The 26,129-nt window shown below is 38.9% G+C and overlaps 1 protein-coding gene across 1 annotated transcript; it reads left to right on the top strand.

The window, feature by feature from the left end:
- Positions 1–1,940: 1,940 nt before the first annotated feature.
- LOC133806765 (uncharacterized) lies at positions 1,941–2,630 on the top strand. Its single transcript, XM_062244855.1, has one exon. It carries the CDS (start codon positions 1,941–1,943, stop codon positions 2,628–2,630), a length of 690 nt encoding a protein of 229 aa, XP_062100839.1.
- Positions 2,631–26,129: the final 23,499 nt, after the last annotated feature.

Genomic DNA, 26,129 nt, shown 5'->3' with positions numbered 1-26,129 from the left:
ATGTCATATAATTATGTTAATGGGAAATTATTAGAATGACAACTATATGAGTTTTTTATATGACATGTATAAATATATTGATTTTGTGAATCAATAGAAATGTGAAATCATATGTGTATGATATATGTAATTCAAGTTATCATATTAATAAAGAGCCATATTAGTATGATATTAGTCATGTATGTTGACAACAATGTGAGATTATATTTCAAATATTTTTTAGATGATAATATGTTTTATCCTATTTCATTAGAATGTAATAAGTTACCATTTATTTGGTGAATAAAATGTATTATTTGGAAATTAAAATTCTCATTTAAAGTGTTGAGCATCTCAATTATGAGATAAGAAAAGATGAACCTAAGGGGGTTACATCTTTTGATAAGTGTCTTGCCATTGCAAGAAAAATGGATCAAAGTGGATTCAAAAATTGTGGGATGACATATTGACTCAATAGACTTATAGTCTAGAGTGTGGTCAAATAAAAATATATTTGAGAATTATTTAGTGACAATAATTCTTAAATATTCAATGAGGAGACATTTTCAAAATTGGAGAAGCAATTTTGAAAATTTACATCAATGGTAAATAAAAGATAACTTTATTCATTTTTGTTAAAGATGGTGATATGTTTTAAATTAATCTCAATGAGGAGATAATGTTAAACAAAAACATAAGAAATCAAAGTGTTTAAATAAATCAATGAGGGTTTATTTTCTTTGATTTAAAGTGTTTAAAAAATTGACATTTTCATTTTGATTTTGATGAGAAAATCAATGGATGTCAAATTGATGTTTTCAAAAGAATCTCAAAGAGACTCTTAAGAAATACACACAAGTTGTTTAAGTGATTTTGAAATTATTTAGACAACTAAAAATGAAAATTTGTGATTATTTGTTTGAGAAATTCTCACATTACATTTGTATTCACATTTTATTTTGTGAAATACATAAAAGAAAGAAACTAAGTAAAAGTTGCTTTGAAAGAAATGTGTCTTGCTTTAGCAAGTAAATAAATCAAGATAGACATTGAGGTTTTATCTTGAGAGTTTATCATGTGGCATAGAGGACTCATGATGAACTTTGAGAATCATAGGTCTAGATTTATCTTGGAGGATAAATGACTTATTAGAAATGAAGAGATTTCTATTTTAAAGTGATATTTTATTATCATTATGTGAGAAATGTGGGGGTGATGCTCCAAAGTTAATCAATTTATTTTGTTGTTAATCAATTGATTAATTTGGTCATCCTATCAAATAGGTGATTTGGAATTCCACATTCTAAATCACATTGGCTATATGTGTATAGAATGAACAAATCTAGACATGTTTGGTGTCTAAAGTCATTGTTTGTAATATTTTGATTCAAGAAGGAATCAATTTAAACATAAAGGAGAATTTTAGAAACAAAGAGGTTTCTAGAATTAATATTCAAGGAAAATGTTTATCTTGGGTAATAATCTCAGATTAAAATTGAAATTTCTCCTAGCTTCTTGCAGCTCTCTCGTGGGCTGGTGCCATGGCGAAAACAAAAGCAAAGGTGCAGGGGAAGCTGAAAGTTTATGCTAAGAAGAAGAAGAAAAGAGGTCCTAATTCCACTGCGGATGTGAAAAAAACTAAATCTATGGAAGAAATTTTAGGAATTGAGCCTCTTGAGTTCACAGACGATGATGAAGGTGCGGAGGAACATTGTGAAGATCTTGGCTTACAGGATGTGTTTCAGGCACCTTTGCCCCCGAGGTCCTCTCTGAAAGTAATTCAACAGCAAGAAGATATTTGCTCTGATTTTGCTTTCTTCCTGGAAGCTAATAAAAAATGTTCGAATGCTTTATCAAAAGGTCTTCCTACTACACCTCCTGTCCTCAGTTCTGGGAGTGTGGTTAGGAACCTGGAAACATCTTTTGCGAAGTCGGAACAGGCTAACAAGATTTAAATCAATATGGAGGATATTGAAGAGGAGATCTCTTACTGGAATTCTTCGATAGTATGTTATGTACTGGGAGCCAATCCACCTTTCTCTGTTCTGGAAGGTTTTGCAAGGCGTTTATGGAAAGACAAGGTGGATAAGGTTGGTATGCTTTCATATGGAATTTTCTTGATTAGATTTGATTGTATTGAGGATAGAGATGCTATACTCACAGAAGGATACATTTTCTTCAATAAGAGGCCTGTCATTATGAAGGCTTGGGATCCAAATACTAATTTCAAGAAAGAAGACATTCGAACAGTTCCAATTTGGGTTCAGTTGGATGATCTGGAATTGAAATACTGGGGTCAAAAGTCTCTTTTCAAGATTATAGGCCAAGTGGGGAAGCCACTGATGGTTAATGCGATTACAAAAGAGAGAGATAAACTCAGCTATCCTCATGTTCTTATTGAAGTCTCTCTTCAACAGGAATTTCCATGTTTCATTGAATTTGAGGATGAATTTGGTTTTAATGTCTCTGTAGGAGTTACATATGAATGGAAACTGACCATTTGTGGTCATTGCAAAGGTATGGTGCATGCTACTAATGATTGTAGAAGGAAAGAGGGCAGGAAGCAACAATGGATTGTTAAAGAAGAGAGTAAGAAACCAGAGAGGGTACAAAAGGTAGAGGCAGTTAAACCTGCTGTTGATGAGTTTTAGCCTGTTACAAAAGGGTGGAGGGTCAAAGCCAAAGAACCTATGGCCTGCCCTTCCACTACGAATTCTTTCCAGGCTTTATCAGATCCTAATGCCTCAACAAGTGCTGTGGCTGGGGAGAACCAGAATGAATCCACAATTCAAGGAGATCAGAAGCTAACTGTGGAAGAATTGACGAATACAGGAGGGGGGGGAGAGCCTCCTCTTTCCAATGGATAAGATCATATGTTGGAACGTCCGAGGGATCAATAGCCAGCAAAAGCAGAATGTAGTAAGGCAATTTATTGTCAACCAGAAAGCTGGTTTAGTTGGTCTTCTTGAGACGAGGGTTAAGGCTCCGAAGCTTGGAGCCTTGTATGTACATATGTTCTCAGGTTGGTGCTTCACATCTAACAGTGCGTGGCACAAAGGAGGAAGAATTATAGTTGCTTGGAATCCTTTGAGATTCAATGTAAGTATTCTCAGTTGCTCAAATCAGCTTATTCACGTGTTTGTTGCTACTATGGATAATAAGCATAGATTTTTCATTACATTTGTCTATGGCTTTAATGATGAAGAAGGAAGGAAAAGTTTGTGGAAAAGTTTACAGGAATTGGCAAGAGCAAATCCCTGGGTAGTGCTTGGGGACTTTAATGACATCCTGAACAGAGATGAAAGAGTTGGTGATAGAGTAAGACATGGCTCTACTAATGCTTTTATGAACTGTGTCACATATTGCCAACTGGAAGATGTTAAATTCAGTGGGAATTTCTTTACTTGGAGTAATAAACAGCAGGGATCAGATAGAATTTACTCCAAGATTGATAGAGTTCGGGCAAATCAAGCTTAGATGGATAGCTTTACAACTGTTGAAGCTATTTTTCTTAATGAGGGTCTTTTTTATCACACTCCAACAATTTTAACTGTGTATCCTGATATTCTAAGTGGTAAGAAGCATTTCAAGTACTTTAGGATGTGGTCTTCCCATCCTCAGTACCACCAGGAAGTGAGTAGGGTGTGGCATCAGACTGTTAAAGGGACTAAAATGTTCCAAGTTGTGACTAAGCTTAAAGACCTTAAGGCTATCTTTAAAGACCTGAACAAGCAGGGTTTTTCAGCGATTCACATTGCAGATTTGCAAGCTAGAGAGAATCTTAATGAATGCCAGAACAAGCTGCTTAGAGACCCTTTGAATGTGGAACTACAGCATCAGGAGTTGGAAGCTAGAAGGCATTATGCTGGGGTGCATAAAAATTACTGTTCATTCATGTCCCAAAAGTCTAAGATATCCTGGGTAAAAGAAGGTGATGAAAATTCTGCTCTTTTTCACTCCAGCATCAAGGAAAGAAGATGTCAAAACAGGATATTTTCTATTACTAATGCAGAAGGGAACAGATTGGAGGATCTTGCTGGTGTTACTGAAGCCTTTCTATCCTATTATCAGTCTCTATTGGGCACTCAAATGGAGAATAGACAGCCAGTTAAAGCTTCAATAATGGCTCAAGGCCCTGTGATCTCTAGTCAGCAGGCAAATCTGTTGTTAGCAGAATTTTCTAAAGATGAAGTTAAAAATGCTGTGTTTAGCATTCCTGGAATCAAAGCTCCAGGTCCTGATGGATACTGCAGCTATTTCTTTCAGGACAATTGGGAGTTGGTTGGAAATGAAATCTTTGAAGCTGTAACATCTTTCCTGCATACAGGGCACTTGCTAAAAGAGCTTAATTCTACAATTCTTACCCTTATTCCTAAGTGCAAATGTCCAAACACTGTAAGTGAATATCGCCCCATAGCTTGTTGCAATGTCCTATACAAAGTAGCTACAAAGCTTATTTTCAGTAGACTTAAAGTCATCCTTCCAGAGCTTGTGGCTCAAAATCAGGGGGGGTTCATTAAAGGTAGGTTCATAGCTCATAATATTATGATCTGTCAGGATCTAATAAGACATTATGGAAGGAAATCAACTAGACCCAATTGCATGATAAAGCTGGATTTGCAAAAGGCCTATGATACTATGGAATGGGGATTCTTAGAGGAGATGTTACATGCTTTTTCAATTTCCTGCTAAATTCATTAAACTCATAATGAATTGTGTAATCACACCTAGGTACTCTCTAATGTTTAATGGATCTATGCATGGATTCTTTGCAGCAAAGAGAGGCTTGAGACAAGGGGATCCAATGTCTCCCTTACTCTTTGTTCTTGGGATGGAATACTTGAGTAGAATTATGCAAAAAGTTGGGGAGAGGAAAGATTTTCAATTTCATGAAAGGTGCAGTGATTTAAAGCTTAATCATCTAAGCTTTGCTGATGATGTGTTGCTGTTCTGCAAAGGTGACTTCAAGAGCATATATTTAATGCTACAGGGGTTAAAGTTGTTCTCAAACACCTCTGGTTTGAAACCAAACATAAAAAAAACAGCTATTTACTACAGTGGAATGAGTGAAGAGGAGATTAGAAGAGTTCTTGATGTATCAGGTTTTAGCAGAAATGACATCCCTTTTAAGTATCTTGGCATTCCAATCTATGCCAAGAGAATCTCAGCTGCTGATTACAAAATCTTGGTTGAGAAGATGACAGCTCGAATCAAGACCTGGAGTTCCAGGAACTTATCCTTTGCAGGTAGAACAGTATTGATTAATTCAGTGCTTCTGACTATTCATGCCTACTTGAGTCAAATCATGATTCTACCCAAGAAGCTTGTATCTGAAATTGAAAGCATTTGTAGAAGCTTTCTCTGGAAGGGGCAGAGCAATATGGTTGGGTCAGGAAGTGTGGCCAGGGAGAAGTTATGTAAGCCTAAGAAGGCTGGAGGAATTGGCTTTATGAACATTTCATATTGGAACCGAGCTGCTTTGATTAAAAATGTCTGGTCAATTGCAACAAAGAAAGATAACCTATGGGTTAAGTGGGTGCATAATGTGTATATAAAACATGAGGAGTGGTGGGGTTACAATGCCCCATCTCAAAGCAGCTGGTACTAGAGGGAAATGGTGAACATTAAAGATGAAGTTAAACATCTAATGGATCCTGTGCAATTTACATTAGATACCTATCAAATTTCCTCTGGCTACAAGTTGCTTAATCAGGTACAGGAGAGATTCCACTGGAGTAAAGAGGTCTGGTGCAGGCTTAATATCCCAAAGCACAGCTTTGTGCTCTGGATTGCAATTCAAAACAGGCTTAAAATAAGAGAGAGGCTTCATAGATTCAACATAACTGAAGATTCAACTTGTATCCTATGCAATGGAGCAAATGAAACAGTTGAACATTTGTTTTTTGATTGCTCTTTCTCTCAAGACTGCTTACAACAGTTGAAAAAATGGCTTGGATGGAGAGCTCACACAGAATCATTACAAGGCCTTCTTAGATGGATAGTAAGGTCCAAGAAGAGCAAGTTTCAGAAGAATGTTTTAGCTGCCTCTGTTGCAGCTCTAGTTTATCATTTATGGCAGGCTAGGAATAACAAACTTTGGCAATCAAGCATTGTGTCTCCTAAGCTGTTAGTCCAGGATGCAAAATGGCAAATCAAAACTAGAATAGCTTGTGTTATGCCTAGGCATGTAGCTCAAGGAGATATGGCATGGTTTGACTTATTGTAATTAGTTGCTAATTCTTTCTTGTATAGATTGCATACAGGCCTTATTTGAAAAAGGTGCTTTTAGGCTGTAAATTTGTTTGTGGAGTAATGAATTTCTGCTGGTTCATCAAAAAAAAAATGTTTATCTTGGATATAAAATTATAAAATAGTGGGGGTGTTGACTATGGTCAAAATCATTATTTTAAAGGGGTAACTATTTTAATCAAACTATGGCTAGCAACAAAGTTTGAATAAAATAATGAGAGTGTCTAAGTATGCATACATGAGAAAAGAAATGATTCAAATGGAATCATTTCTACATCTCAAGGGGTGGGACTTAGACTCCCTAAAGAGATTCACGGTTGATGGTAACCTATTTTAATACTAGTAACCAAACTAGTATTAGGTTCAATAGGTAATAACAAGTCAATCAAGTGAATAGATAGTAGTACTCAAATTTTGTCCCATCTGAGATATGAGTACTAGTGTGTTACCAAAATGAGGGTTAAAACCGAAAGGTCTTTTAATAGAACTCAGTCTTGAGAAGACAAGTATTTTAGGGTAACAAAATATTGTATGAGAATTGGGAGTCATTCTCAAGAAAAGTCTATGAATGGAATGTGCACATGGCCATTAATGGTGCAAAAGTGAGACATTGAGGTCTCAAGTGAACACCCAGGCGAGTGCAAAAACAACAACTCCTTCACCTATGGAAAGCTGGGTAATTTATCCAGGCACTGCCTGACTCATAGTCAGAAGGGAGGAAACAAGCAACCAAAGCCAGTAGAAACTACGCCACGAGTCTATGCACTCACCCAGAGTGATAAAGGAGTTAGGACTTCCAACATGGTGTCAAGTCAACTTCCTGTGGCTAATAACTCAGCATATGCATTGATGGACACTGGTGCATCCCATTCTTTTACTATTGCATCTTATGTTGATAAGATAGATAGGAAGCCCGAGCCTATGGCAAATGTATGTGGTGTATCCTTAACTTCAGGGGAGGATATGATGGTACGGTATTGGTTTAGAGTCGTACCAGTCTGGGTAGAAGGTCGGGAGTTGATTGTGGATTTTCTAGTTTTAGATTTACATGAGTATGATGTTATTTTTGGTATGGATTGGCTAACCAAATGTGGGGCGGTGGTGAATTGCAAATGAAGAAAGGTGAACTTTAACCCACCTGGGGAAGAACCGTTCGTGTTCCAAGGCACAACCCGCGAGAAGAATTTTTGCTATAATCTCCACCTTGAAAGCTAGGAAATTATTGGATGATGGATGTATCGGCTACCTTGCGAACGTAATAGACAAGGATAGGGAGTCTAAGCTACAACCAACTAAGGTAGCAGTGGTGTACAAATTTCCAGAAGTGTTTCCTGAGGATCTTCTAGGGATACCCCCGGACCAAGAAGTCGAGTTTGAGATCGGCTTGATTCTAGGCACCGCACGTATTTCAAAGGCACCATGCTGGATGGCACAGGTAGAGCTTAAAGAACTACAAGTGCAACTACAAGACTACCTGGAAAAAAGATTTATACAACCAAGTCATCTCCATGGGGAGCCCTGATATTAATCGTGAAAAAGAAAGACGGCTCCATGAGAATGTGTATAGCCTATCGCGAACTCAACAAAGTGACGATCAATAACCGATTTGCCCAGAATTGATGATCTATTCGATCAACTGTAGAGAGCATCGATATTCTCGAAGATCGACTTGAGATCCGGGTACCACCAGCTGAAGGTCAAGGAATCAGATATTCCCAAGACTGCATTCCGAACTTGGTATGGCCACTACGAGTTCGTGGTGATTTTTTTGGACTCACCAATGCGCCCACAGCATTCATGGATCTTATGCATAGGGTACTAGGTGAGTATCTAGAAATATTCGTGATAGTGTTTATAGACGATATACTCGTATACTCGCGAAACAAGGGAGAACATGCCAAGCACCTGGAGCTGATCTTACAACGATTATGCAAGAAAAAGTTGTACGCCAAATTCTCCAAGTGCGAATTTTGGCTGACTCAAGTAAGTTTCCTAGGGCACGTGGTGTCAGGAGATGGAATTGTAGTAATCCAGCCAAAATCGAAGCGGTAGAGCAATGGAAGGCCTCGAAGAACGCACAAGAAGTTCACAGTTTCTTGTGCCTGATAGGGTATTATAGGCGCTTTGTGGAAGGTTTTTCCAAAACTGCGACACCTACGACCGCACTAACCCGAAAGAGTGTCAAATTTGAGTGGACAGACAAGTGTGAACAGAGTTTTCAAGAGCAAAAGACCAGATTAACGACTGCTCCCGTACCTAGTATTCCAAAGGGTACTGAGGGATATGATATTTATAGCAATGCATCAGGTCAAGGACTCAAAGTCATACAAATGCAACACGAGAAAGTGATCACGTACGCCTCTCGACAATTGAAAAATTATGAGAAAAACTATCCAACTCACAACTTGGAGTTAGCAGTGGTAGTGTTCGCATTGAAGATTTGGAGACACTATCTTTATGGAATCCACTGCGACATATACACGGATCACAAGAGTCTGAAATATTTCTTCACCCAAAAAGAGTTAAACATGAGACAACAGAGGTGGTTAGAATTGTTCAACGATTATGATTGCGATATACTATACCACTCAGGCAAGGCTAATAAAGTAGTTGACACATTGAGTCGACAACCAATGGCTTATGTAATTTTGGTGAAGGAAATACCCCAAGACCTACAAACCGATATCTCTAAATTGGATTGGGAGATATTATTGGGAAGATTGGCAAAGTTATCCGTGCAACCCACGATCATTGAAGCAATCGAAGGGGGACAACTCACAGATCCGTGGATCCAACGACTGGTGCATAAGACTACCAAAGACATGCGACCAGGGTTTCACATTTCGAAGGATGGGGTGTTGGGTTTCAAGAGTAGGTTATGCATGCCTGATGATGAGGAGATCAAGAAACAAATCTTTTATGAGGCTCATAATACTCCTTACACTATGCACCCGAGAACCACAAAGATGTATTAGGATCTCAAAAGATACTTTTGGTGAGTAGGAATGAAGAGAGATGTAGCGGAGTACGTGGGACACTATTTGACGTGTCAACAAACCAAGGCAGAGCATCAGCAACCCGCAGGGTTATTGCAGCCGCTAGAGATCCCCCAGTGGAAATGGGAAATGCTCACCATGGACTTTGTTACTGGGTCACACACTCCGAAGGGGCATGATGCAATATGGGTTATCGTGGATAGACTAACAAAATCCGCTAATTTCTTAACCATTAAGACAACAGACGGTGCATATAAGTTGGCAGACTTGTACATTGCTGAGATAATGCAATTACATGGGGTTCCCATCTCTATAGTGTCTGATTAAGACGGGAGATTTACCTCCACGTTCTGGAAGAGAATGCAAATGGGATTGGGAACTAAACTCATGTTCAGTACTGATTTCCACCCACAGACGGATGACTAGAGTGAACGAACAATTCAAACTTCAGAAGATATGTTGAGAGCTTGTGTGCTAGATTTTCAAGGTTCGTGGAGTGTAAAACTTCCATTAATTGAGTTAGCCTACAAAAATAGCTATCATGACTCGATAAAAATGGTTCCATATGAGGCACTATATGGAAGAAAGTGCCAATCTCCAATCCACTGGCATGAGAGTGGTGAGAGGAAATTCTTGGGATCAGAAGAGGTGGATCAAGCTATGAAGGGCATTAGGTCGATTCATCAGAGGCTACAAACCTCTATAGATCGACAACGCAAGTATGTCGATCATCAATGGAGACCTTTAGAATTTGAATTTGGGGACAAGGTACTGTTAAAGATAGCTCCATTGAGAGGAGCTATGAGGTTCTGGAAAAAGGGCAAGTTGAGCCCTGGGTACATAGGATCGTTCGAGGTTCTGGAACACATTGGAAAGGCGGCTTACCGACTAGCCCTTCTACCCGCGTTCTCTATAATTCATGATGTATTCCATGTGTCAACCATAAGGAAGTACGTGAATGACCCCACTCATGTGCTAAGTTATGATGAACTTAGCATAGATCCTCAACTAAGCTATGAGGAAAAACTGGTCGCGATTCTGAATCGAAAAGATAAGGTGTTAAGAAAAAAAAACAATACCTCTGCTAAAGGTGCAGTGGTGTAACCACGACATTGAAGAGGTGACCTGGGAGACAGAATTCGAGATGTGGGAGTGGTATCCCCGTCTGTTTTGTGTTTCGGGGACGAAACTTTTATAAATTGTAGGTATTGTAACATCCCGTGTTTTGAACACCCGTTAGTAGCCGGTTGGAGCTGGTGAATAGTTATGTGAGATATTATTTTGATAAATGATATTATATGAATTTGTGATGATTCGTGAATTTTTATAGCCGTTGTGATGATCTGATAAAGGATCCTGCTTTATGCAAAGAAAGATTGGTCTCGAACCAAGGAACAAATACTAATGGGAGAAAAATCCCAGATTAAATAAAATAGGAAATACTATGGCATAAAAATATTAATTTTGTCTGGCAACTGGAACTTTATAGTCGAGCCAATAAGTTTAAGAAAAATTGATCGAGGTTTGAATTCCAATCAACTAGGCTTAAGAATTAGATTTTCTTGCTCGGGCCACTAAGGGCATTTTGGTCAATTTTATAAAATTACCAAAATTATGTGATATGTAACAAATTTATTTTTGGGTCACATTTAATTTAATTAATTAACCGTGGAGATATTTAAAAACTATAGGTTAAAAGTTAAGGGAAATTTAGAGCACAAAATTCCCAAAGGGCACTTGGATCCCATAAATGTGAGGTAAAATAAGCAAAGGCATAAAAGTAATTTCCAATGGTAGAGAGAGAGAGGAGTGGGCAGAAAGGCTAGATTCTAGGGCTCTCAAGAGCTAGGACACATACCCCAAAGAGAATAGGAAGAGTCTTACCTATTCACAAGCTAAGGGTTTAATCATTGTTTTGTTTTTTCTCAAAACACTTTTCTCTACAACTTTTCCCCCCAAAACCGAGGCACCCTCTTCCCCTTCCCTTTTCATTTTTTTTTCTAACTCTGAAAAAGAAAAAAATCAGAGGCTCTCTCTCCCTCTCATTTCGTTCCTCTCTCTTTCTCTCGCAAGGAGAGACTCCATTGAAGCTAATGTTCAACCCTAAGCAAACCGAGTTCAAGGTAAGTGAAATCCTCTGTTGTGATTCATTCTTCTCCTTCTTATTCAAACCTGAAACCCTAGGGTTCCTTGTGCATGCATATGATCTAAAAGCCATGCATGGCCTTGTTCTTGTGTTCTACGGTTCAAGAGATGTCTTACTAGTCGGATCTCTAAGTTGAGCACCATTGGGATCAAATAAAGCATGGTAAGAGGTTTTTGTGAGCTTGCATGTTCTTGTCCCTCATCTAAGTTTCTTTCTACCCTAATCATTTTCTTAAAATTTGCATGTGGGACTTGGGGATAAGTTTTGAGAGTTTAGAGCACCAAAGGAATGTTTTGAAGAGCTAAGGAACACATCTTCAAGCTAGGGCTTCGAAAGGTAGAATCTATGGTTAAGTTCTTTATGTTTTGTGGTGATTCTTGTAGATCTGGTTGTATAGGGTATTTCAATAGTTTTTAAGCTTATTTTATGCTTAAGGTTGAGATTTATGTGTGGTATGAGGATTTTCATGCATGCAAGTGGCTAGGGTTATGCTAGAAGTGCTTATTTATGTTAGGTTGTGTAAAAATGCATGCTCCAAAAATTTCGTGGTCTGGCTTCCAATGGGTCAGATCTCACTCTACTGCCTCTTTCTGTGAAAAATATTTTTGTAGTTGCATATTTCTTTGTGATTAATTGATGATAGGCTTTGTAAAATTATAAAAAATAGTATTTTTAAACCCAAGTTATGAACGTTTTGGAATTTTTATGTAAATCTGGAAAATTTCTGGGCAGCATGCACGACCCAGATTGTTTCGACCTTTGAACGCGTTTTACTAATCAAAAAGCTATGAAATTTGGTAGAGTGTTATTTTAAATATGTATAAGGGTCACGGTAAAAGTTTAAAGAAAAATGTGTTAAGTTATAATAGATGCTAGAATCGGGAAACAAAACTTCTGGGCAGCAAGCGCTGCCCAGATTTCTTTAAATATTTTGATGAGCTTTATTATTCCAAAAATTATGAAATTTTGAAGAAAGCTAATTTAGACATGTATAAATATTTCTGTAAAATTTTAGAAAGAACTGGGTTATGGTGTAAGAGAAATAAATTTTGAAATTTACCTTAAAATATGGGAAAAACTTCTGGGCAGCAGGCACTGTCTAGATTGCTTTACAAATTTGAATAAGTTTTTCCATCCCAAAAATTATGAAAGTTTGAGGAGAATTAAGATGTGTATAAGTACTTATGTAAATTTTCAGAGAAAATTTTGTCACTGTTTAAGAGAAATAATTTTTCTAAGTTTGCCCTAAAAACTGAAAGGTATTATTTTCGAACCTTAACGAAAAATGATTTTTGGGAGATTAGTTCTCTTAACCTAAAACAAGTTTTGACGCGAGGCTTTTGCCTAGTTCTCATCCTTATGACACATAACACATGAATGATAGTTTAAGGATTTTTGCCCAAAACTCAACTTAGGTCAAAAGTTTAAAAATGAGATTTTACCCCTTAAATAAAATAGTGGAAGTAAAGTTTTGGAAATGAGAAGAAATAATCCTTTGTAAAGATAACTAAAGATCTGGAGAATTAACCAATTCCAAATCAGCTTGAGTTAAATTAAAAGTTGATTTTTTACCATTTTTAAGTGAAGGGTCCAATTTCCCTTCTTTTCAAAATTAATGTAAAAAGATATCCTAGGTTATGGATAAAAAATGGCAAGAATGGGAGTTGGGTTTTTGTAGAATCTTGAGAACAAGATAACATTGTCATATATTATTTGTAAATGGTCAAAAAGCGGTATTTTGATAAATGATAGAAAACAGTAAACTTTTGTGAGAGGATGACAAGTTGGTATTTTTCTAAAGATAGGAGTTTAGTAGAACTCCATTTTCCATAAACCAAAATACGAGTTATCCGATAGGAGAGTTCTCTAGATAAAGAATATTAAGATGCACAACACGGAGAGCGTGTTGCGGTGAGGCCGATTTTCTCAGGATACTGTATAGACTGAAACAAAATCTGGCCTTATACACTATAAGGTGTATAAGAGGCTATAATATAGAGTCTCTAAGTGAACGTTATTGCATGTAGCTTTCATAGAATATTATCTATAAGAGTATATCATAGTTTAATTCGAGTACACTATATTAATTACAGTAATCGTGAAAAGAGAAAACGAATAGCGGTGTTAAAGATCTAGTTGGGAGCTAAAGACTCCAAGTAAGTTAGCCTTTCTCTTTCTTGGCTACAACAATAATATACTACTGTGTGCTTGTAGTAGTAGATTGCACTAGTTTTGTTTGGATCATTAAGACCAGGGTATGCTTAATGCCTACTCTTGCAATGCTTTGGCATTCTGCATCTAAATGTTAAGTAGGTTCGGGTTGGAGCCAGAACCCTAACATAAAATAGTCCAGGTGATGGACCCAAAACGGGTATGTTTTAAATATTTATAACTCGCAAGTGCACGAATCGTATATGGAATATAGTGTTCGTGCAAGCAGGAGATCGAACCCAAAGGAGTTGTCTAAAATCGAAAAGAAAACTATTTTAAACCAAAATTAATAAATTCTAACCGAGCTCCAAAGATTGATGAGAATTTGTAACAATAAAATAAAAGATAATAATAAAGATATTAAAGACAATATATATAACTAAATTAATAATTGCAAACAAGATGATAGAAGAAAGATTATTAAGTTAATAGAATCCACAAAATATAAGTTCAATAATATTTATAAGTACATTGATTCCCAAGTTTTAGTGATATTTCAAATAAATCAAACTATCATTTTTCAAATAGATTTATAATTTTAAGCACAAATTACTTCTAAGAAGATAGGATTTTTCTTCACTTTTCAAAAAGTATAATTTCAAAGTATTTAATGTGAATCAACCTAATGAAACAACAAAAAAATCAAATAACATTATTTATAAGGCAAAACATAATACTTTTGTTCTAAGCATTGGATGTGTATAATTTAATGACACATCTTACACAAAGAATATTATGTTTTTGCACTAATGAAGAACAAAATGTAAATATGTGCTAACAATCAAAATACATGATATTTAAGATGAAAGAAGATATTTGAAAAAGAAAAATCCATAAACTTTGTTGCACAAAATGGGAAATCAACATACAAAATAAATACTATTTAGTTACATATTGTTTCATCATCACCTTAATAATCTTAGAAAGATTAGAAACTCATAACTAGAATAGCAAATACAAACTAAAAATTACAAACATAAATAGGAAAATTTGGAGGATGAACCCCCAAAATTTTCCTCTAAAAACTCATAGAAAAATTACCAAAAAGAAGAAAAAGATGAAGAGAATAGAGAGGTCTTGAAAGTGTAGAACTTTGTGTAGTGTAACCTCTCTCAAAATGAGCACACAACTCCCTTATTTATAGCCAAAAAAAAGGTATTAAAATAATCAATTTAAATTAATTGAACTAATTATAATATGGCAAATAGGGGTAAATTGTAGAGTGTAATGATGATGTTTTGGGGTAAAATGTATAGAAAAGTTTGGGTAAAAAAATGGTATTTTTAAACAAAAGGGACAAAGGTACATTGTTGGGCTCAAGACACCCTTCTTCTTTGATTTCTTGGGCTGGCAGATGGTTAGGGGGCTATTGGTGCTGCTGGCTGGGAGCATCAGGCGTGGGCAGGCAGGAGGCATGTTGCACTGGCGTGGGCTTCGGAAATGGTGAGGTGAGCTAAAGGAGTATGCTGAAGGGAGCTGGGCAGGTGCTGAGGAGAGAAGCTGCTAAGTGAGTTCTGTTGGGCCGAAGGATGGGTGAAGGGAACGACTGGGTAGGAGGGAAGCTTCAGGAGGTTAGGCATTGGGCCTGGTGGCTGGCGGCCCAACTGGCAGCTGGGAAGAATGGGTCGAAAGCAACAGGTGAAGGTTGGGCTTCAGCTTGGGCCTATTGACTACTTTTGGTATTTCTATAATACCATTTTTCCTTTCTTTTCTCTCAAAAATGCCAATTTTCCTTCATTTTTCTTGTTTTTTCAAGAGCAAAAATGCAACAATTTCTCTACATAAATTAAATTAAAACTAAATATTTTCAATAATAAAATATACAACAAAAGTTCCATGAAAATATTAATTAAAACTTAATTTAATTTAACATTTAATTTCAATAAAACACACATTTTTTACTTCTAACTAAACACAATAATTTAAATAATTAAACTACAACAAAATAACTATAAAAACACACAAAAATATATAAAATCATGATAAGACTAATAAATTCAAAATTACTTAAAACTTAATAAATAAATTAAAAACTCAAGAATTATGCAACAATTAGCACATAAAAAGTGGTAAAATAACTCTATTTTGTAGAGTTATCACCAGGTTGGAGCCAGGACATGGTAAGTATATAGTCCGGGTTGGAGCCAGGACATGGTAAGTATATAGTTCGAGTTGAAGCCAGGACAATGGTAATATAGTCCGAGTTGGAGCCAAGGCAATGGTAATATACCCCTCAAGATTGAGGATCGTGCTCGGGACCGTTCTGTATCCTCCGCTCAGAATTCAAGGTAAGAAAATTGCACCTTTGTATGGCTGTGTTAGGACTGAGATTCCCTGTATCTGGAAATATATGTTGTGTAATTGTGATATTGTTATGCGAAACATGAAATGAACGGCCTAAGAGAGTCGGGGTTGATGACTTGCGCACAGGACGAGGCTCAGCCACTGTGAGCCAGGGTCAACTGAATAAACAATGGACTCGGCCTAAGCGAGCCAGAGTCAGATGAGTAAATAGAGGGCTCAGCCTAAGGGCGCCGACCCTGAGCATTTGTTTGTTGATTAAGATATATCCTTGAAAGATCATGCTTACTGATTATTTGTTTGATGCTTATGATTTGTTGAGCTCCTGAATGGTTACCTTATAATCGATTGGATGTTATTACTGATTATATATTTGTTGTTATGGTTTTCTTGCTGGGCCTTGGCTCACGGGTGCTACGTGGTGCAGGTAAAGGCAAGGGAAAGCTGGACCAACCATGAGTTGGAGAGCTCTGGGGCGAGGTGTACATTGTCAGCTACTCGTCCGCCATGGCCGAGGGAAAGTGTAGGGACAGAGCCTAAATTTTGTATTTTGCTATTAGAGTTGCCATTGGTTGTACATAACTTTTGAGAGTTGTAAATTTATCTCTTAAACCTTGTTTTTTTTTTGGATCCCATGTACCAAACATCTATTTTAATGAAAATTAACCGTTAATGATCAAAATCTTTTAGCCCTAACCTGATAGTTGACTTTAGGAACACATTAATGTTTAAATGACCTGATTAGCAAGTCTTGCACTATTTTAAAAAACACAGTGTAATGGTCTTGGTTATCCAGGGCGTTACAACTTGGTATCAGAGCCGTCTAGGTTTAAGGGTTCTTGAAGACTGGCTGGACATGTACCCTCACCGCTAAAGACAAGCTCGACTCAGGGTTTGGTAAATGTATATATGCAATTATATGCCTAAATGTTTGAATGAAATATAAATGCTTTGTAATAGGGAGCATGCGATACTAATAGGGCCTGGCCCTTGACTACTGTGTGACTATTATAAGGCGTGCTTATTAGCATTGCTGTTGTATGTGAGTGAATATTTGAATGATTGTTTTCATTTTGATTGCTTATGGTTGATTGAGTTTCAATGGTGGAATATGGAAAGACTGTTAACCTGTCATCATTGCCTGACCACCGAGTCGTTGATTGCAGATAAACTTGGATAGCTATACGTCCAAGGCGATCTATACGACTAGCCAACACAGGGTCTGAGGCTAGAGATGATGATCAGGGCCAGAACCATCTGCCAGTCCCTGAGAACTGGCAGCAGATACTTGCAGACATGGAAGCCCGATTACAGAGTCAAGAAGAGCATATCCGTCTTCTAAGATAGGAGGCTCTGTTGGGGAATGCTGCACCTATTATGCCACCTCCTGTGGCACCAGATGTACAGACACCTGAGGTTGGGAACAAGTGGGAGCCACTGTATGAGCGGTTCATGAGACAGCATCCTCCAACCTTTGAGGGAGGATCGAATCCACTAAAGGTCAAATAATGGATGAGTGTGATTACTTCTATCCTAGATTTCATGAGGGTGGAAGGTAATGGCAGGGTGACCTATGCCACCTATATGCTTAGAGAGGGTACCCATATTTGGTGGGAGGTGGCATCACAGACCAAGAGCATTTCTACCTTGAGTTGGGATGGGTTTAGAGATCTGTTCAGCCAGAAATACTATAACATTACTATCAAGGCAGCGAAGGTGAATGAGTTTATGGGGTTGGTGCAGGGCAACATGACAGTTACTGAATATGCCCTGAAGTTTGATAGGCTTGCGAAGTTTGCACCAGACCTAGTGCCTAGTGTCCAGGGCTTAATGCTATGATACCCCAAGATATGAGGATTACATCGGTACCTGGGCAAACAACGTATGCTCAGATTGTTGAGAAGGCTCTTATCACTGAAGAAGTAGAGAATAAGATCTGAAGGGAGAACGCTGTGAGACAAGAGGTTCGCAGGGCGGTGCCTCCATACACAGGGTCTGGTGGGGGCAGAGGCCCCAGTGATTTGAAACGGAAGACCCCTGACACTTCGACCACTACTGGTCCTAATAAGAGGGGTCGGGGTGTTCAGGGTGGCCACCAGGGGGCAGTGAGACATGGAGAAGTTACCCAAAGCACACGAGGTGTAAAAGGCGCCATCCGAGCGAATGTCGGGCAAAGGCCTTTTATGCGTGCGGGGTGGTGGGACACCTCAAGAAGGACTGCCCAATAGGGAAGAAAGAGGAATCAGGGAAGGTGGACAGCTTGACTCTGGCTTGAGTGTTCACCTTAACGTAGGCAGAGGCCGAGGCTAGTCCCTTAGTAGTGACAAGTCAGCTTTCTAGCATTGCCTTCTCTTATACTGTATTAATTGACTCTGGTTCTACACATTCATTTGTTTCTAATAAAGTGATTGATAGATTGTGTAGACCTAGTGAGTATTATGCTGCGCGGTTTGGGACTATACTGCATACAGGGGAACTGGTAGTTTCTAGGAGGTGGATTAGAGCACTGCCTGTGATGGTTGATGGTAGGGAATTATCAGTAGATTTGATCGAGTTGAGTATAGATGACTTTGATATGACCCTAGGAATGGATTGGCTGGTCAGATATGGGGCTACTATTGATTGTAGGAAGAAGATGGTGACTTTTGAGCCTGAGTGAGAGGATCCCTTTGTTTTCGTGGGTGCGGTGCATGGATCCCGCATACCCATGATATCAGTATTGAGGGCTAGGGACCAGTTGCAGGGAGGTTGTATAAGTTTTCTAGCCAGTGTGGTGGATACCACCAGGATTATGCCAGCAGGGCTGGGAAAGACCAGACTAGTACGTGAGTTCTTGGATGTGTTTATTGAGGATTTACTAGGATTACCGCCATATAGGGAGATTTAGTTCGTCATCGAGTTAGCGCTGGGGACAGAGCCAGTGTCAAGGACACCATATAGGATGGCTCCGGAGGAATTGAAAGAGTTGAAGATACAGTTACAAGAGCTTCTTGATTTTGGGTTTATCAAGCCTAGCTGGACGCCATGGGGTGCTCTGGTTTTGTTTGTGAACAAAAAGGACGGACTCTGAGAATGTGTATAGACTACACGGAGTTAAATAAGTTGACCATCAAGAATAAATACCCCTTACCAAGGATTGATGACCTGTTTGATCAGCTGCAGGGAAAGACGATGTTCTTGAAGATTGATCTTCAATCTGGTTATCACCAGCTGAGGATTAAGGATGAGGATATATTGAAGATGACCTTTCGAATGAGGTATGGGCATTATGAGTTCGTGGTCATGTCATTTGGTCTGACCAATGCCCCAGCAGCATTCATGGGCTTGATGAACAGGGTGTTCAAGGACTTCTTGGATCAGTTTGTGATTGTCTTCATCAACGACATCTTGGTTTACTCCAGTTTAGAGGCAGAGCATGAGCAACATCTTTGACAGGTATTGCAGAGAATGAGAGAGCATCGATTATATGCCAAGTTTAAGAAGTGCGAGTTCTGGTTACCTTGGACACATTGTTGGTGAAGATGGAATTAAGGTGGATCCAGCTAATGTAGAGGCAGTGAGAGATTGGTTGGGGCCAAGGAATGCCTCAGAGGTTAGGAGCTTCCTTGGATTAGCGGGATATTACAGACGATTTGTGGAAGGGTTCTCGAAGATTACTGCACCGATGACAAAATTGACACGGAAGAATTTGAAGTTTTCCTAGTCAGACAAGTGTGAGAATAGCTTCCAGGAATTGAAGCGACGGTTGATTACTGCCCCGATGTTGAGTCTTCCTTCAAAGGGAGGGAAGTTTGTGGTATATTGTGACGCATCGAGGTTGGGCTTGGGATATGTGTTGATGCAGAATGAGAAGGTTATTGCTTACGCGTCACGGCAGCTGAAGGAGTAGGAGAAATGGTACCCTCTACCCATGCCCTAGAGTTGGCAGTGGTGGTATTTGCACTGAAAGTTTGGCGACATTATCTGTATAGGGAGAAGTGCGAGATATACACCGATCATAAGAACTTGAAGTATTTCTTCACTTAGAAGGACCTGAATATGAGGCAGAGACGTTGGTTGGAGTTGCTAAAGGAATATGATTGTAATTCCTTTACCACCCAGAGAAAGCCAATGTGGTGGCAGATGTGCTGAATCGGAGAGGCCCGGGACAGTTATTTAGCTCTGCACAGATATCAAAGGAGTTGGCGGAGGAGATGACTAGAGCGAGAATAGAGTTGTTTGTGGGCCAGTTGGACAATATTACCTTGCAGTCTACCCTCCTGGGGAGGATAAGAGAGGGTCAGATGGATGATGCACAGTTGCAGGAGGTCAGAGGGGAAGTTCTAGCTGGAGTGACTAAGGACTATTCCATTTCAGAGACTGGTTTGTTATGGTATAAAGGTTGGATTTGTGTCCTGATACTGGATGAATCCCATACTACACCATACTTACTCCATCCGGGCAATATGAAGATCTATCAGGATCTATGGACATTATATTGGTGGCATGGGATGAAGAAAGATGTAGTGGAGTACGTGGCCAAGTGTTTAACCTATAAGCAAGTGAAGGTTGAGCATCAGCGACCAGCAGGGTTGCTGTAGCCTTTGGGTATTCCCGAGTGGAAATGGGAAGACATTACTATGGATTTTGTGGGAGGTTTACCCAGAACAGTGGGGCTACATGACTCAGTGTGGGTAATAGTAGACAGATACACCAAGTCAGCTCACTTTCTGCCAGTGAAGATGACCTATACTGTGGATCAGTATGCGGAGCTGTACGTGAGGGAGATTGTACGTCTCCATGGGGTTTCCAAGTCTATTGTATCAGATCGGGATCCCATATTCACCTCCAAGTTTTGGGGTGTTTTGTAGAAGGCTATGGGGACTCAACTGAAGTTTAGTACGACCTTTCATCCTCAGACTGATGGACAGTCTGAGAGGATGATTCAGGTATCGGAAGACATGCTTAGGGCGTGTGTGATAGAATTTGAAGGGTCTTGGAGTAAGTACCTCCCATTGATTGAGTTTTCATATAACAACAGTTATCAATCAACGATTGGAGTAGCTCCATACGAGACGTTGTATGGAAGGAGATGTAGATCACCCATTCATTGGGATGAGATGGGTGAGAGGAAGTATTTAGGACTGGCGATGGTTCAGAGGACTAATGAGTCTATCGAGAGATCTGAGCTCGAATGCTCGCTTCGTATAGCAAACAGAAAAGCTACGCTGATCATAAGCGTAGGGACGTGGAGTTCCAAGTAGGGGACCACGTATTTCTGCGAGTCTCACCACTGCGAGGGGTGAGAAGGTTTGGGAAAAAGGGCAAGCTAAGCCCTAGGTTCGTAGGACCATTTGAGATCCTGGAGAGGATCGGGCTAGTGGCCTACTGGTTGGCACTGCCACCGTCGTTATCAGGAGTTCATGACGTATTCCACATTTCTATGCTTCGGAAGTATGTCTCAGATACGACTCACGTGTTGAAGTATGAGGATTTGGAGTTGCAGACAGATTTGTCATATGAGGAGTGACCGGTTCAGGTCCTAGACAAGAAAGACAAGGTTCTATGGAACAAGACCATTCCTCTAGTCAAAGTGTTGTGGAGGAATAGCAGGGTCGAGGAAGCAACCTAGGAGCTTGAATCATCAATGCGGGATCAGTATCCTGAGTTATTCAGGTAAATTTCGAGGACAAAATTCTCAGTAAGAGGGGATAGTTGTAATTATCCAAAATTGCTAATAGGGCTTATGGCCTTGATTAGCATGCCAGGAGGACATAATTGGTTTATATGTATGTTTAATTGGTTAAATGCGTGACTATGTGGCATGCATGAATAAGATGATTATATGGATATATTATATGCATGTTTATGAGTATTAGATATTCATGTGGGCCATTTTTAGCTTATAAGGGCATATTTGTAATTTTCGCCCGTTGAGGGCATAAATGTGATTATATGTGATGAATGGTTGAGACCACATTATTATGTGGATATATCTGCAGTATATGGTTCAAGACGGTCCTAGTGAGCGGATTAGCGAAATAGTCACAACGGGGTTAAATACCCGGCTCGGGGGAGCCTAGGGGTATTTTTGGGTATTTAGAGGATATTTTGAGGATTTATAGATATTGAATAAGTGATTGGTGATTAATTTGACATGACAAGGTTAATTAATTAATAGTAGGAACAATCGAGGAATTAGTGGGAACTGGGGGAAATGACCATTCTACCTCTAGAAGTCATTGGAAGGTTGAATTAACCTAAGGGAAAACAAGTCTTTTTATGGGGTTAGGAGATATACTCAGAATATAGGAAGTAACCAGAAAATTTTAGAGGACTCTCAGCTCACTCTCCCCTTTCCCTCTCACTCACAATCTCACACCCTCCCTCTCTTATACTTTGAAGATAAGAAAGAAAAAGAATAAAAGAGCCTAGGCCTTAAGCTAGGAATTTTGGAAGGAAATTGAGGGAGAAAGGCTTGAGCTATTGAAGAAAAAGGTTGGGACTGAAACTCAAGGGTAGAAGGCTGGAAGCTTATGAGGATTCAGTCAATAATTGAGGTAAGGTTTTGTCTTTGTTATGTTAGGGGATTTGAATCATTTGGGTAGAATTGAGCTGGGTATTGGGTGATGAATTTCTACTGAGTTGGGGTATTAACTTTAGCATAATTGTTAAGACTTTGGTTTTTAAAATATGTGATTAAAGGTCTTAAATTTGTGGCTAAACTTTATTTTTGGGTAGGGAGGCTTGTTAGGATTGAATTTTGAGAAAGTTGGCTGGGAAAAGTGTTGAGGAAACCTAGAAATTCTGGATGTAACCGCGACCCAGCTCATGGGCGCCGCGACCCGCATGCCCAAAATTCCTTGGGTGGGCTCTATTTTGAAGGCGCGCCGCGACCCTAGGGGCAAGTCGCGGCCCACCTCCCCCTAATGCTTGAAGATTGAGTCTCTGACTTGGGGGCACGCCGCGACCCTTAGGGCCAGGTCGCGGCCCGCCTAGGGGACTTTTCCTTAGGATGGTTTCTAGGATTGGTAAGGCTTGGGGGTTCGAACCTAGGCGCTCGGGACGATTTCTACTACCCGGTTGAGTAGAAATCGAGGTCTCGGAGGCTAGTGTTTGTCTCCTAAGTATTTATTTGGATTAGAAATTGATAATTACCCATTCGCCACTATGACTAGGTTTATCGCCAAGGCTCAGGACTAAGGATCGTGCTCGGGACCGTTCTGTATCCTCCGCTTAGAATTCAAGGTAAGAAAATTGCACCCTTATGTGGCTATGTTGGGACTGAGATTCCATGTATCTGGAAATATGTGTTGTGTAACTGTGATATTGTTATGCAAAACATGAAATTAACGGCCTAAGAGAACCAGAGCTGATGACTTGCGCACAGGACGCCTCTAAGCCACTGTGAGTCAGGGTCAGCTAAATAAACAATGGACTCGGCCTAAGCGAGCTGGAGTCAGATGAGTAAATAGAGGGCTCGGCCTAAGGGCGCCGACCCTGAGCATTTGTTTGTTGATTAAGATATATCCTTGAAAGATCATGCTTACTATTATTTGTTTGATGCTTATGATTTGTTGAGCTTCTTAATGGTTACCTTATAATCGATTGGATGTTATTATTGATTATGTATTTGCTGTTATAGTTTTCTTGCTGGGCCTTGGATCATAGGTGCTATGTGGTGCAGGTAAAGGCAAGGGAAAGTTGGACCAACCATGAGTTGGAGAGCTCTGGAGGCGAGGTGTACATTGTCAGTTGCTCGTCCGCCATGGCCAAGGGAAAGTGTAGGGATATTGCCTAAACTTTGTATTTTGCCATTAGAGTGGCCACTAGTTGTACATAACTTTTGAGAGTTGTAAATTTGTCTATTAAACCCTATTTTTTGGGGATCCCATGTACCAAACATCTATTTTTTAATGAAAATTAACCGCTAATGATCAAAATCTTTCAACCGTAACCTGATAGTTGACTTTAGGAACACATTAATGTTCAAATGACCTGATTAGCAAGTCTTGCACTATTTTAAAATACATAGTGTAACGGTCTTGGTTATCCAGGGCGTTACACACTTCCTTTGGGATTGTTCCTAACAGGGTTCCCAAAAGTCCCCTCAGGCCGAATTTTCCCAGTATTTTCCCTAGGCCTCGGTTGAGCCTGCTGGGCCTTTTTTTTGGCCATCCTGGCAGTCGTACTCCCTCGAGGTCGCCCTCTAGTCCTCCGGGGTGGTGCCTGGACTTTAGCAGCTCACCTTGCCATCTCCTCATTTAGCCGTGTAGCTTTCGGCTAGCAGTTCACGTAACCTACAATTTTCGAGCTCAACTGTTGGCACGTATTTTTCAGGATTATAGTAAAACTCCTCATTAGGTCTAGAACTCTGACCAGGTTATCCTCTATGAGATGATGAGGCACTCTCCTCATCGGGGCTCTGGTCCACAACGGGTTGCTTACCAGGGCTTCGAGGATGGTCCTCAGCTCGTGGAGTACTCTCCTCGAGGATTTGAGGTAAAGGTCTCCCACTAGTTCCAGGGATATTCAGAGTGGCCATCGTTGTTATGCATAAGGTTTTATACTAAACAGTAGGAATAATTGGTTAATGCTCTCAATGAAAGCACCAAACTGTTGACGCCATCTTTCGTCAACTTAATTATGTAGAGCAATAAATAATTGATTAGGAAGAAAAGAAAATAAGGAGATTTTTACGTGGTTCAACAGTTAAAATTTGCCTACGTTCACGAGTCACTTTTATTCTAAACTCTTTGTCAAAGCTTCAAGCGAAAGCAATTTTGTATAGTATTTTCCAGTAAAAAATTGTGTGTGTCTACAAATGACTATATCCACGCTATTTATAGAGATGGTTACAAGAATATCTTCCCCCTAATTTAGGAAAGTTACAATCACGTATTTAAATTCAAATGAATACTTGAATAATAATAATAATAATAATAATAATACAACTTAAATGCATTATTTAAATAAAGATCCCATAAAAATAGGGATTTAACACATGGTCTTAACTATTCCCAAAGAAATAGGAATTTCCCAACAACTTTTCTGTTTGTTTAATACGTCATCGAGCTTGACCATTACTTCAACACGCTTTCGAGACCCCTCGTAGCCTCGAGCTCACCATTCCAGTTGTCAACACCTCAGTACCAGATGAGTCTGTCGAGCTCATTTCTCGGGGAAAACAATTGCCTTCAAGCTTACAACTTATGCTCGCAAGGTGATGATGTGGCTTTGACATTCCATGATAATTTGCACAAGTATAATGTAGAAATTCATTTATTTCAAGCCCATGCTTTTACGAGCCTACATTTCGAGGGTATTTATTTTATTCTCAAAATTTTGGTGTAACACCATTAAATTGTAAAATCTTTCCAGTATGCATGGATTGAATCATTTGATGATTTGAAGGAGATAAACCATCATAAAAATATTTGACAATCTCTATTTTTCAAAACCATGATGAAGGGATTTTAACAATAAATCTTTAAATCTTTCCCAACATTCATAAAATTTCTCATAATTTTTTTCAAAAAATTTAGATATTTCTCTCCTCAAATTATTAGTTTTAGACATTGGAAAAAAATTGGACAAAAACTTATTAAAAAGTTAATCCCAAGTAGTTATAGTTCCAGTGGGAAGAGAAATTAACCAAGCTTTAGACTTATCTTTTAATGAAAAAGGAAATAGCCTAAGTTTGACGGACTCATCTGAAAAAATTTGAAAGTGAAAAGTTGAGAAAATTTCTAAAAACTCTTTTACATGCATGTAAGAATCATCTCTATCTAACACATAAAATGATGGCAACAATTGAATGATTGAAGGTTTAAGTTCAAAATTGGTTGCATTAGTAGTAGGTAAAATGATGCATGATGGAGCATTATATGAAATAGGCAAAAAATATTCAAGTAAAGTTTTTTCTTGCGCAACATTTTCATGGACAACATTAGGGAATGGGTTCAAATGAGGAATTTCTTCCATTATGCCTTAATTCTTACTAGCACTTTCAATTTCAAACAAAGATAAACGTCTTTTTACCAAACAATTTTTAGAATTACGTTCCCAATGATGCATATAATTTTCACAAACAAGGCAACAAAGATAATCTCAAGCAAACTATAGAGCATACTTAGAAATTTTAGAGATTTCACAACAACATTTTTTGTGGCTTACTTGTCCCCAAGCCTATTTGATTCCACTTACTCGCACACTACTAACAACTCCCTGAGGTTAGTTAGTAGAAGTGGATTGTGAACTTTGTTCCT

Source organism: Humulus lupulus, chromosome X (genome assembly GCF_963169125.1).
Source record: "Humulus lupulus chromosome X, drHumLupu1.1, whole genome shotgun sequence".
Taxonomy (NCBI): Eukaryota; Viridiplantae; Streptophyta; class Magnoliopsida; order Rosales; family Cannabaceae; genus Humulus; species Humulus lupulus.
Note: the sequence above shows the minus strand (reverse complement) of the source record. Positions and strands in the feature narration are given on the sequence as shown.